The sequence below is a fragment of the Megachile rotundata genome, chromosome 15 (assembly GCF_050947335.1).
Source record: "Megachile rotundata isolate GNS110a chromosome 15, iyMegRotu1, whole genome shotgun sequence".
NCBI lineage: Eukaryota > Metazoa > Arthropoda > Insecta > Hymenoptera > Megachilidae > Megachile > Megachile rotundata.
In genome coordinates this window covers 14924402-14937836 of record NC_134997.1, presented here as the reverse complement: position 1 = coordinate 14937836, position 13435 = coordinate 14924402, and the positions used below count along the sequence as shown (strand labels likewise).

Here is a 13435-nt window from a genome sequence, read left to right as displayed (position 1 = left end):
TTATGTTTTTGAAAGCACGTCGACCTTCTGGCGGTTGCTATAGAAACTAAAAATATATGTTTAAATATATTAACTGCGATGTCTGTAGTGATCTGCGTTTCGAATATGTAGATTTAATGTTAAACGAGATTTGCAATTCGTGTTTATTTACCATTAAACCGTCATCTAATTTCAACGCCAAACTGTCTCACACGGGAGAGTATGTATACTATAAAACAGTTTTTCGATATAAAACATAACCTTCGTAATATCGTTGAGGTTATTTTTAATTTCTTTTCACTTTTTTATTTACAGAAAGGAACGAAATCGAGGCAGCATGCCAGAACCAGTACATCATCAGATAAATGCTGCTCGAAAAACGTTCCAAACATTATACCAAATTTCTAAACTATTAAACACGAATTTAGATCCGACAACGTTAAGTATTTGCATTCGCTTATGCGAGAACGGTGTAAATCCTTATGCGCTTGCAACTGTTGTAAAGGAGTTGCAAAGAGAAGTTAAAGCTATGGATAATGCTAATCAATTAGAATCTCCTACTAGCAAGTCTAATTTAAAGAAATAATTGTTTTATAAAAAAATAAGTTGAATTCGTGTCATAATTTAATAAGATTGATTTGTTAACAAGTAATTTTACTTGATTACGATGAAAAATATATACACAATGTTTGTAATAAAAAACGTTAAGTTATTTGTACAATAATTATTAATTGTAAAATTATTAATTGTTACTGTTTGATGTCTGTTCAACAATGCGATTGTTTAACAATGAGTTAATATCATAGGGCAAACATAATATTTAATCTACTTTGCTGCTGTATTGTTTATGGAATTGTATAATTTCAATTTGAGAACCTGTAACTAGATTATTATAATATAAATAAAGAATATTGCTACGAAGAAAGTTGGTAGCGTAGAATGTTATAACTGGAAAAAGAAAGAGTATGTAAAAGTGTTACAAAAAGTATAAAACTTATATAATTAGTATCATAAATTTATTTTTACGAACGAATAAATACTTATATAAAAAATTATTTTGTGTATATTTGATTATCAAGGTACATATTTTATACACGCTTATAAAAACATACAGACAAAATATGTAATATTTTTAAAGAATTTATATAGTTGAAAATTATAATTCTACCTTCTTCTTTTTTTCATCTACAGGTCTACTTACTTTGTTAGTCTTTACCATATTTGCATTCTGAAATAAATCGTATACAATCAAAAGTACAAATTTTCTAAAAGCTGTTATCGCGTTACAACAAATTTTTACCTTCTTGTGTGGATCTCTGTAATAGGTTTGTCCCTCAAGAGTAACGTGAGACAATTCTGGCTGTTGCAGTAAAAAATTTTTGGCATCTACAGCTTGGGAACCTTCACGAAAGAAGAAAATAGATCTTTTTGGATCGATTGGATATCTGCAAAAAAATTTAATAATATTATGAATCAAATTTTTTATCATTTAGAATTATTAAAAGCAAAATAATAGAATAATACCTTTCGGCGATAATGTGGTTATTTTGAAGACTACTTTGCCAGATCCTCATTATTACATCGGCTTGTTCTATTGAAATATCTTCATTAGTATCAACAAACATCATAATACCTTTACCTTTTTTTGTCATTTTCAATATGTTATCAGGATTAGATATATCAAGCTAAATGAAAAATTCATATATGTATATATTTGGTTTCACAAATGAAAAGAAATATTATAAATAAATAATCACCTTTGATATATCAATCTTTGGACTAGGCCTAAGGTGTTCTGGTAGTTCATCAGGTTCTAATGGTTCATCATTTTCCTTAAGAAAAGAAAGAATTTCAGGATTTGGAAATTGGAAATTTAACAATATGGGAATGTGGGAATTTAGAAATGTAAAACTTTATATAGAAAATTTTTAGACATACGAAGTATATTACATCCTATGTCACTTCTATTATTTGGAAAGAGTTAGTCCATATTTTTTATGAAATCTACTCTATTTCCTACATAGTTATGTAAATGGTTTGGATATTTTTTTAATTGTTGATATTTAAATAGTGTGAGGCTATAATAAAACAACATACCTCCCACTGATCTAACAAGTGCTCCAAATCTGCATCTGTCATATCTCTTATATCCTTGTCCTTCCATGACTTTTTTTTAGTTGACTTTGCATCATCAAGTGCATTCACGTATAATAATAAAATTATACTAAAGAAAATAATTCCTTTTCTCATATTTAATCTTCAAAAATTAATATTCCATATATGTATATATGTTTATAAATATATATATAAGACTTTAGATATTTTATTTACCATTGAATTAATACATTTTTTTTTCTCCGAAACTATTTAGAATAATTGCCTTTATTATACATAAACCGACAACAAGAAATTAGAATGAAAATGAATGATTCTTTTACAAAGTTCCACTCATTTTATAAAGGAAAAGTGATTAGTGTTGCCATCTATCGTAATTTGAAATGCAACAGTTAGAACAACAATATTCGCTGTTTCGGACAATGATGTAAATTTATTATAGACAATATGTCATGGTTATCATTGTTTAGATCCTACGAAAATTGTAGAGCTATTATTCATTAAAACTTCTGTTACAAGGTACGATTCTTTTATTACTTTGTCATTAACATAATGAGAGTTTTATTTGGTTACTAAGTATTATTTAACGCTAAGTATTTAGGTCAAAATGATTTTCTTGCTTTTGATTGTGCTATATTAAAGCAATATTTGAGATGTGCTTACAATTATGTGCTACGCAGTAATATTCGTGTTAAAGTATTAATAAAATATATAAGTAAAGTGATCAAACTGTTTGCAAATACTATAAATATGTATCTTAGAAATATTATCAGGGTATGTAAAATAATATAAACTAAACTTATTTAATTGCACGTTAATATATGTATATGTTACAGTGATGATTGTTTGTCAAGACATCTTGTATACTGTTTGTTTTGTGATAATATTACAACTTATGTGTTCATTAATAATGAGATATACAGATGATGTACATGGTGTATCTATGAAATTTTAAGATTGGATTAATTTGGTCACTGTCTCTTGACCCGTATGAAGGTTAGTGTATTCTTTAATCATATGTCCCCTGACTCATATATAGATCATGATCCATACATGCGACACATGTGTATGAACACATATGTGTTTCAAGGCAAACAATGCAGTCCTATTTAATTTTCTGTATGTAATTATAAATATATTGAATTAAGTCCTTCAGTTATGTTAGCATGGATGTCTTGAATAGTTAATATATAATAAGAATCAATCAATATTTTCTGTAATTTGAAATTTAATTAGCTAAAAGTTTCCATAAAAGTCGGTACGTATAGTGATATGTATTTTGACTGTTATGTATATTTATATAATTTAATGTGAAAGTCGAAAAGATTAGAAACTGCAGAAAATTAAGTAGTATTCTTGGGAAAATGTTGGTCTTAACATTTTATAGATATGCCAAGTATATAAATAATGTCCACTAACGTAGTAAATTTATTTTGTACTAATTAGTTAACTATCGTTACGTATTTGTTTCTTTTTTAGATTATCATGCAGGTGCATCAAAATAAATTATAAATATTATTAATATTCTTTAGTCTGTGCAAATTAAAAGTATAAAATATGAACAATTCTCAAGATGTTGTTAATCTAAAAGAAATAATGGAACTTGGAGAATTGTTACATCGAAATGGAGATAAAATATTGAGTGCTTCAAGCAAATTGTCTTTGTCATCTACATTATTATATAATTTAAATGAGGCCTTTTTCTTAATCGTTGATGAACCTGAAGATTTAGAGGCCTCGTTTCAAGTATGCAATAGCTCAAAAATCGCCATATTCCGTGATTTGAAATTTTTACATGACTTTGTACAAAAGACAGTTGGATTAAAAGTGACTTATTGTTCAAAAAGTCCTAATGTTCCTATTGATATTACAAAATTTAGGCATTTAAAATATCTGGAACTGAAGAAAATTAATATAGATTCAGTGAAAGGACTTCAAGGCATTAGAGGTCAACTTGAAACTGTTATCTGTACGGGTCAAAAAGGAGTTTGTACCGTAAAACAGTTACTGGGTAATTATAATTGTAATTATAAATATATTGATTTTTAATTAAGAAGTGTATTCTAATCTTCATTTTATGTTATAGCTGCTTGTGGTGGAGATGCAGGTATTGGATTTGTATGGGAATCTTTAAAACATTTAGCATTATCTCATAATGCTCTTGAAAGGTTGGATACATCTTTGGAATTAGCACCTTGGTTGCAAATAATAGATCTGAGTCATAACTTTATAACATCTGCAGAAGAGTTATCGTGTTTACCTAACTTAAAATATGTGAATCTTGGGTATAATAAACTTGAAACAGTACCTACTTTTAATAAAGCTGCCTTGCATCATTTACAAGTTCTAATCTTGAAAAATAATTACATAGAAAATCTAAATGGTAATATATTATTGCATTGGGTATTTTCATAAGAAGTGTATGAATGAAATAGTTATATGTAATTTTTGTTGGAACTTAAACTTAAATTTACAGGTTTACAAAATTTAGAAAGTTTAACAGAATTAGATTTATCGTACAATTGTTTGATGGAACATTTGACTTTGTGGCCTTTGGAAAAAATGTCAGCTTTGTTATGGATATCTGTGGAAGGGAACCCAATATCATACCATCCAAAACATAGACGATTATCTATAAAATATTTACATCCATGTTTACGGGATAGCAAGGTAAGTTAGAAGTAATAGAGTATGATAATATTATAAAACGAGCTTTAATAAAATTTCACGATTTAGTTTGTTTTAGATCGTTTGCCTCTTTCGAAATCAGAGAAGCAACTCATTGCAGAAAATCGTTTTTTCACTATTAGATCTAAACAGTCTGCATCAAATGAGATTCTTACTTCAGTAACAAACTCTGTCAGTTCCAACAGTCTATCTACATCCGTTAATGTATCTACCAGTAATGAAATTGTAGCAGGAAGATCTATAGATTATACAAATAACATAGAAAGAAGTTTATCTAAGAGCAGAAAAAAATTAAATGTGAAAGAAGCTGTTATTGTAGAAGATGAGCAAGGGAAAAAGGAATTAAATGTAAATTCCAATATTTGTAATTCCTATTTAGGTAATAAAGTATTATTTACTTCAACTATTTATTACTGAAAAATTATTAGCGTGTAACGATTAAATTTGTGATTAGAACAATTAATATAAATGGTGTTATTTATATTTTATTTCTTAGAAACTTCAAAGGATCATTTAGAAATAAAAAAGCAAATTTTAGCAGTTCGAAAAAAGTATGAAGATAACTGGTTAAGTAGTTCTGCCGGAACATTTGTTCAAGATATCATGGGTTTACAAGTTTCGTCGCGTTCTGTATTAACACCGGAATCTACAGTAACAAATTTAGATGATACAAGTAATGTATCAAATATTCAAGATCCTACGATTTTATTAATCAGTAATGCACAAACTGATACAGAAAAAGGATCGGAAACTAAAGAGAATGATGTGATTAATAATGAAGAAGAAAATGAAACTAAGGTATTGAATGAAGAAGAGAATGTTTTTGAAGATTTTAAGGATTCGATAAGTACTCCCGTAGATATATCTGAACCTCTTTATGACTCCGAAGAAGGTACATTGATAAAAGATAAACGTAAATTTAAGTAACAACTTGTTTAATTTAACTGTGACTTTTTTAATGTCTAGAAAAGGCGGACTTATATTTGGTACAAAAGAAGAAAAATGATAATGAATTAGAAGATTTATTCTTAATAATAACGTTAAAGTAAGTGTTTGTTATCTTATTGGTTCAAAAATTTTAAATACACTAATATATACTAAATTTAAACATAAAATTGTTATAGTGATATTAAAGAAAGAGATGCGCTTTCCGGCAAATTAAAGTATTGTTGGTCAACGAATTCTGTATTGTCTTGCGTACTAGGTAGAAGTGAACCAGTCACGGTAGACATAATTTTTGATACAACTCGAGAAGAACGTCGAAACAGGAGATATTATGTAGAGCCAGATGCTGCAAAGGTAAGAACAAAATAAGCATAAAAATAAAAAATGAATAATATTAGTATATGCATAATTAAATTGTCTTACAGAAAATAGTGAAAACAATTGGTGAAAGAATGAAAAAACGACCTATATCATTGAAAGTTTTTAAATGTATGAAATGTTCAACTCATTTTTCTCAGGATACGGAATATGTCACTGTAATAAGTTCATCTGTATCAAGTATGTTAATAATAATTATATAAAATAGATATTACAATTATAAAGCATAGATTAAAACAAGGAAAATATATGTAATATATAAAATTTATTTCATTAGGTGTAAAACAATTGAAATGTCCAACTTGTGAAAGTACCCTAGTCATAGAAACAGATGAATTATCAACTTTAGATGCAGAAAGTGATATTTCCGAAGATTCATCTGAATGTCTGATTAAAGATCAGCATTCCGAAAACATTGTGAAAACTAATCTACAACATTCTGAGTCTTTTTCCAGCATTGGTAAGTTTTGTTTTCATTTGTGCACGTGATATTTCCATGATATTAATCTAAGAGTAAATCAAATTTTTGATATATTTACTCTAACAAATATGCAACTGTCAGTAATTTATTAATTATAAAATGTAAAATAATCAAGTTATGCACTCATAAGATACCTACAGTAATTATTAACTATATAATTATTCCTTTATAATGTTGAAGTTGTGTAGTACTAGTGTTTTTAACTTATATAATAGAAATAATATTTATTAACTGATTGAATATGAACAAATTAATTATACCGCTGACGATATATCCATGCATTTTACTATCAACTGGGACTGTAACATACTAATCCAGGTGCAGGTGGAACGGAGGGTGGAGCTATATCCGTCACCACTTCTCTGGTACACTCCGACTTTCACATCCAAGCTCAAGTCTGCTGTAAGCTACAGCCACAATATTTTATTACAGCACTTTCCGTTTAGTCAAGCTTCTTTGAAAGATACAGTAGACTATTACATTAAAGCTTTATTAGTTTAAAGATTAAACACTATAATTAATGAATGCTTACATTATTAATTTTTTTTTTTTTTTTTTCTTTTTTTTTCCCGTTTTTACAATATATCGCATTTATATTAAAGCAGTTGTAGTTATCCTATTGTATTAAGTGATCTAGCTACAAACAAAAATTATATAGAAACTTGCAAGGTGAAATGTGATGCATATTTTTTAATTATCAATCTTCCATAAAATCCTGAGAAGCAAAAAGAAATATAAATACCTCTTAAAGTATATATTTTAAATTAATAAAATTGTGTTGCATATATCAAAAAACAATGTAATAAATGTTGGATGTTAAAAACAAGTACAAATAATTATTACTGCTATTATTATTATGATTATTATTGTTATTGTTGTTGTTGTTGTTGTCGTTGTTGTTATTGTTATTACTGTTGTTGTTATGGTTATTATTATTATTATTGATAGGTTCAGCAACCAGTTTGGAAGAATCACGAGAATCTACACCATCTACAAATACATTGAACAAGAAATATGAAAGCGATATTGAAATACTCAGCAACCCCAGTCAAAGTAGTATTGAAGTTTTAGATGAAGCATCAAGGTAGAATCATTAAGTAGCGATATTGTGCATACATAAAATACATTTATATATTTACGTGCTTATTTATAGCTAGATTGCATAAAAATCTAAAACTTAACTATTTAATTAATTATTGCTTTATAACATTTATACGATTGTCGTAGAATTCATCTGACACCACATAGAAAGTATTCTTCAGAAGAAAGACGTACCGCAGTTGCTCCGTCTCTTTTAACGATACCAGATACAGTGCCAATTATGACTGGTTTAACCGAAAGTAGTTCTTCAGGTTTGCCGTAACTTTTACAAATAACACTTATTAATATGATTATTTGCCAATAATTACTAATAATATTGTGTTTAATAAAGGTTCTTTAACGGATAGTATTTGTACCGCGTACGAAAATAAGGTAATTAAGCAAGCAATCGTAGACGAAAAATCCCTTAATAACAGCACTGACAAAGAGATGAAATTTACACCTGTAACAAATTTAACTTCTATGCTAGGTGGTAAGTAAACTACATGTTTTCTGTTTTAATATTAAGTATCTTTGTATAATAAACATATGCATTAACCAAATTATTAGGTTTACTTCAAAGCATAAAGATTGGTAGTAATAAATCATTAACATCAAAAGAAGAGGAAGCATCAAATTTCTTAGGCAGTAACATCCAATATTCTTATACGGATTTCGGCAGTATAGATCATAGAATAAAGTTGCATATTATTTTGAACATATTTGAGCACGAAAACGAGGGACTTATTCTTCTTCTTAGGGTAATATAAAATTTATCTTATTATTTTTTAAATTGTCGTCAAAGACTTATATTTAATATTTGGTAAACTTTCAGGCTGAAATTCTTATGCATAACATGAAAGATACATTTCCTGGTTGTTTAGTTTTATCCACATCAAAGGTTTATGTTCTTAAAATTGACGGATTCGAGGGGTAAAGTAAAATGTCTTATCATGATTTTATTTTTAGAAATGTCATGGTTTGTTACTTTTATTTTATTTACGTTACAGAGAGGATCCTCAACGTTGGTTACACAAAGAGATCAGTTGGACAATGGATAGATTAAGATGTTTTGCACCGCTACCATTTAAACAGGGGGTTTTGATTGAATTAGAACAACCTACAAAATCAAACGATGAATCATATTCTACGATTACGTTTTTATGCGTTCTACAGGATTTTCAGAGAACATCTAATTTTCTATTTTATATTACTGGTAAACGAAAAGATATTTTAATTGCATACAATTTAACTACAATTCTATCTTTAAGTACATAAACTTTTATTTGCAGATTTGTCGTTACCACCCAGTTGTGAAGTGGAATTCACGGTACCAGAACACTGTACTACTTTCATGCACTGTTTATTAAAAAATTGTAAGAATTATCAAGATGGGGACACTGTGAGACTGCTTGCACTATTTTCTTCTGCCTTATTAAAATATCAAGATCTTAAGGTTGAACTGAAATTATCTAGTTTGATAGTAACTGCATCTGTTTTGGTAGTATGCAATATGCAGTGGCTCTTACCTGGTAATAATGAAATGCCACATATAATAAGGGAACAAGCTATGAGCAACTTAATCGGGATAGTAAGTAATATACTTTTCTGCGTTATTCAAATTTGAAAGTATATTATTACATTTATTATTTGCGTTGCAGGAACATTACGGTTCGACATTGACCCTAAACTTCTTAGATGAGTTAATGGGACAAGAAGAATCATGGGTTTTAGATTTTATTTCTGCGAGTGCCGCTGAAACGGTTATCAATTCTGTACAACCACCCTGGGAAGAATTATTCTCGATTCCATTACAAATCACAACTTGCAAGTCACAAAAAGCCGAAAACGTGTAAAATGATATATTGTATACAGAAAAGGATATTCTAGTCAAACATATGCACCAGGTAACCATTTAACAAATACAGCTAATTAAATGGAATCAATAAAATTTGTGATTTTGCGTAATTTTACACGTGTTAGTAATATGAATAGTTCTTTTTCCATAAAATTATATAATTCAATAAGAAAAGAGAGCAGAGTGTAATATTTTACCAACGAAAATGTAAATAATTATATGCAGTATAGAAAAATTAATAATGTATCGTAGGTAATGTTTTTCTAAACTAACAAACTTTGATTAAAAACGTTTATATCACAATTTCATCAATATTTTAAACATTATTATATACATCTGGTATATTTCTACATGATTTTTCTCTCTTTTATTGAAACAAAAGGGGATGTTAAATGGTGCTATTAAAACTAAGATACTGTATTTTGAAACGTATTGTGTTGCTGCAATAAACGTTTTTGTATTAATAGTTTATATATTTATGTTTATAGAATTTAATATAAAATGTAATTTTAATATAACAAAATAAGCACGTATTTTTGTATTACAAGAAAGGAGTAGCATACAAGAATCGTTTAATTTTGAATGTCTGTTTGATACATGTTTAAAATACCAAAAGTACATATAAATAATGCATGCACCCATAGATAATTGCGAATGCATACAATTTTTGTATGCTCTCTTTGTAGCCTTAAACAAGTGCAAAACATTGCAATACTAAATAATAATTGAATATCGTTATCAATCTGTGATATATATTTTGGTTTTTATTACATATTTTGCATGTGTGCGTTATAAAACTTTATAATATTCATAATATTAAATTAGGAAGAAACATAAGAGACAGAGTTATATTGTAGTAACTAGATCGAATTTCTTGATATTTTAGTTTAAGTAATGGCATTAAGCATAAATTATTTTATTCATATATTGTATTAGTTAATGTTCGTGTCAAATTTTTCAAGAATTAATACAGCTCAATGTACTGAAGATAATATTCATGTCATTTTGTATGTATATACATGTGTAAATAAATTGTTATTGTGTCTATTATATTTATGCATAAATCTTTTATCACAGTTTTATAGTAAGGACACATAGATTTAATATATATACAAGAAATAGATATTCAGTTTTGTAAATTTTTTAATTTATTTATATAATGTAGATATTATCATTCAATTATTAGATGTAATTTATATGTGACTAAAATTGCACGTATCTTTTAACTGTTAATTAATTCTGTTTAGCAAGTGTTACATATGAAGTAAACAGTTGACATACGTATTAATACAGTTCTAATAGAGGCAAAATACAGAAAAATGTGTACTCAAGATATTCTGCATTGATGATAATAAAGGATACAATATGTAAATGAAACAGTTGGAAGATGCTGAAAATAACTTCTTAGTATGTTTCTTAAATGCATACATGAAGTATGCATCCTAAGTACATGTTATTGTTCCAGTGAATTCTACTTATTCGTAAATATATCAAATTTTATAAAAGTGTAATCAAGAATACATGTACAAATAGACATGGCTAACATTATAAATATTATAATTTTGTTATCGGTAGCCAGTAAGTTTAATTGTACTTATCCATTTAGTGTATGAAATACTATTATTCAAAAAATAATTACTAAAATGAGTTTAGATAAAATTGTAAAATGTTATTAATATTCATATATTTCTCAGTATCAATTGTTATTGGACATTTTGGATACAAAAAACGTGGTATGTATGATAGTGTTTTACACTTATTATCATTTCTTTATTTTTTATTTTAATATTTAATACAATATCGTAGATCAACACACGTGGGTTAAAACGTATAAGTTGTGTGGTGGAAAGTTACAATCCCCAGTGTCTATATCATCATCAAAATCAATTGATATTCCTTTACCTGCACTCGAAATAATTGGATATCACGATTATCTTCCACGTCCATTGTATCTGAAAAATACAGGTCATTCAGGTAGTATCATGTAACGAAATAACATCATTCAAAATAATATTTAATAATAAATTAATACTTGTTTTAGTTGCAATGTATATTAACAATCATTCACGAAAGAAATTGCCTTACATATTTGGAGCTGTGCTTAATGAAAATGCAGAATATGAAATAGATCATTTACACTTTCATTGGGGTGCAAAAAATAATAGAGGATCTGAGCATATTTTAAATGGTGTCAGGTGTAAAACACAAAAATGTATTATATTTATATATCCAATTGCTATTTATTTAATTCTGTTATCTCTGATTTGTAGGTATCCTATGGAAATGCATATAGTTCACAGAAATAAAGCATATTTAAATTTTTCTAATGCAGTGAATTATGAAGATGGACTAGTGGTTTTAGGAATCTTTTTTCAAGTAAGTTAAACTCTTTATAAAATGTATTTAAAAAATTAACAAATGGTATACTATTATATTATATTTAGTTACAGGAACAGAATAACAAATTGTTATATCCAATTATAAATGAATTAACAAGTGTACAGTGGCTAAATGAAGAAGTAAAATTAAGCACATCTGTTACATTATCATCGTTGTTACCTAATAACATAGATGTATTTTATACTTACAAAGGTTCTTTAACTACGCCTCCATGTAATGAAGTAGTAACATGGATAATTTTTCCAACACCAGTACCAATATCATTTGGTCAGGTAGTCTTTAAGTATTTTAATATATACATACATATATATATATATTATTAAAGATATCTTTAATATTATGTATTTGCAGTTGAACCAGTTTAGATCACTTTCTAATGGAGAAGATACTCTAGCTGATAATTTTAGAAGATTGCAAGATATAGGACTAAGAAAAGTGTATGTTAGGAGATTAAATTCATTCTTATTTACAAAATATAATGGCACAGTTTTCAATATCACAAATTTAGATTGGTTTTTCCATTAAATATATTCTCGAGAAATTTAAATACGTGTATCTATGTAATGTCGGTGAATACACGAACAAAACAGATAATAGCACCAGAGCGCTGTAATAAAAAGCTCTTAATATTCTGCTATTATTCAAATAAAACAAAAAAAAAACAAATATGTGCGTAGTCATCACTTGCATTAGAAGTAAAACTTGTAGTAATTATGGATAGAAATATGAAATTTCAAAAATTGAGCGTACGGTAATTTGAAGATTTGAAAATTTCATAATTGTTTTCTTTAAAGGAGAGGAAACGCGCATAAATTTACATTAAATTATTGTTGAATTTTGAAAAAATAAATCAAATTGTTTTTAAATGTAAGCATTTATTTGGGAAAATTATATATATATATATGTATATATTACTTATTTATTCATATGAATTAGGCATAATGCGTGCCAATCGTCTGGTGCAATTGTCTGGTAGTGGGGACATCTTCCTTGTGTAGGTAATGCCACACATGTACTACACTTGTATATGAATTATATTGTATTATGTTGGATTAGTCATCGAATAAAGTAACCGCAAGTAACTGAAATGTAAAAGTAGTATTGGTAGAATCAAGTATATATGTAGAAGTATTGACAGTATCACATTTTTGCACGATGCTATCATAATAAGTACAAAAAAAACTTATAATCAATCGATAATTGAATGTAGTCTATTGCCTTCGATAGATTTCAAAGTCAGATTCAAGTGTGGCGTAACAGTGAATTACTATAACAAAATCTTCAATCGTTTACTTACAAAGATGATGACAGTAAACAAGGACATTACCCGTGAATAAATTATAGCGGTCACACTTATTTCTTACGTATTATTTTTATTTATTAGATACACAAATCTATTTTATTTACATAGTAAACACATTTCTTTAAGGTTATGCGATTCTTTTGTATTGATCGGTTATATTATTCTACAATCTAACAAACAAATGTTGAATTACTCGTTTCTGTTGATT

General features: G+C 27.5%; 3 protein-coding genes and 1 long non-coding RNA gene across 12 annotated transcripts; 2 read left to right on the top strand and 2 right to left on the bottom strand.

The window, feature by feature from the left end:
* Positions 1 to 1019: 1019 nt before the first annotated feature.
* boca (LDLR chaperone boca) lies at positions 1020 to 2448 on the bottom strand. Of its 3 annotated transcripts, none has more exons than XM_012285597.2 (6): positions 2311 to 2448; positions 2077 to 2236; positions 1737 to 1811; positions 1504 to 1664; positions 1280 to 1424; positions 1020 to 1207 (listed from the first exon to the last, which is right to left on the bottom strand). In XM_012285597.2, exons 2-6 carry the CDS (start codon positions 2227 to 2229, stop codon positions 1136 to 1138), a joined length of 606 nt encoding a protein of 201 aa, XP_012140987.1. In that variant the 5' UTR covers positions 2230 to 2236; positions 2311 to 2448; the 3' UTR covers positions 1020 to 1135. The 3 variants fall into 3 exon arrangements, with proteins under 3 accessions (XP_012140987.1, XP_076396599.1, XP_076396598.1); XM_076540484.1 differs by having other exon boundaries at positions 2077 to 2203; positions 2311 to 2435; XM_076540483.1 differs by lacking the exon at positions 2311 to 2448 and having other exon boundaries at positions 2077 to 2303.
* A 33-nt stretch (positions 2449 to 2481) lies between these two features.
* Positions 2482 to 10911, top strand: LOC100876018 (uncharacterized). Of its 6 annotated transcripts, XR_001096037.2 has the most exons (21): positions 2488 to 2613; positions 2931 to 3090; positions 3574 to 4105; positions 4181 to 4477; positions 4571 to 4764; positions 4831 to 5161; positions 5279 to 5674; positions 5749 to 5827; positions 5907 to 6081; positions 6153 to 6285; positions 6383 to 6565; positions 6905 to 6988; positions 7535 to 7670; positions 7814 to 7938; positions 8019 to 8159; positions 8237 to 8427; positions 8502 to 8599; positions 8677 to 8882; positions 8959 to 9257; positions 9328 to 9573; positions 10772 to 10911. XR_001096037.2 is itself a non-coding variant. In XM_012285593.2 (20 exons), the coding sequence occupies exons 3-20, from the start codon at positions 3652 to 3654 to the stop codon at positions 9520 to 9522; spliced, it is 3717 nt and encodes a 1238-aa protein (XP_012140983.2). In that variant the 5' UTR covers positions 2488 to 2613; positions 2931 to 3090; positions 3574 to 3651; the 3' UTR covers positions 9523 to 9995. The 6 variants fall into 6 exon arrangements, 5 of the variants coding, with proteins under 5 accessions (XP_012140985.2, XP_012140983.2, XP_012140986.2 ...); XM_012285593.2 differs by lacking the exon at positions 10772 to 10911 and having other exon boundaries at positions 9328 to 9995; XM_012285594.2 differs by lacking the exons at positions 2488 to 2613; positions 10772 to 10911 and adding an exon at positions 2699 to 2868 and having other exon boundaries at positions 9328 to 9995.
* Positions 10912 to 10963: 52 nt separating this feature from the next.
* On the top strand, positions 10964 to 13019 carry LOC100876132 (Carbonic anhydrase 9). Of its 2 annotated transcripts, none has more exons than XM_003703535.3 (7): positions 10964 to 11102; positions 11219 to 11257; positions 11331 to 11498; positions 11566 to 11719; positions 11795 to 11900; positions 11969 to 12196; positions 12276 to 13019. In XM_003703535.3, exons 1-7 carry the CDS (start codon positions 11060 to 11062, stop codon positions 12447 to 12449), a joined length of 912 nt encoding a protein of 303 aa, XP_003703583.1. In that variant the 5' UTR covers positions 10964 to 11059; the 3' UTR covers positions 12450 to 13019. The 2 variants fall into 2 exon arrangements, with proteins under 2 accessions (XP_003703583.1, XP_076396593.1); XM_076540478.1 differs by having other exon boundaries at positions 11037 to 11114.
* Positions 11273 to 13361, bottom strand: LOC143265898 (uncharacterized). Its single transcript, XR_013040692.1, has 3 exons — positions 13222 to 13361; positions 12113 to 13006; positions 11273 to 11476 (listed from the first exon to the last, which is right to left on the bottom strand). It is a non-coding gene; the product is annotated as an uncharacterized LOC143265898 (long non-coding RNA).
* Positions 13362 to 13435: the final 74 nt, after the last annotated feature.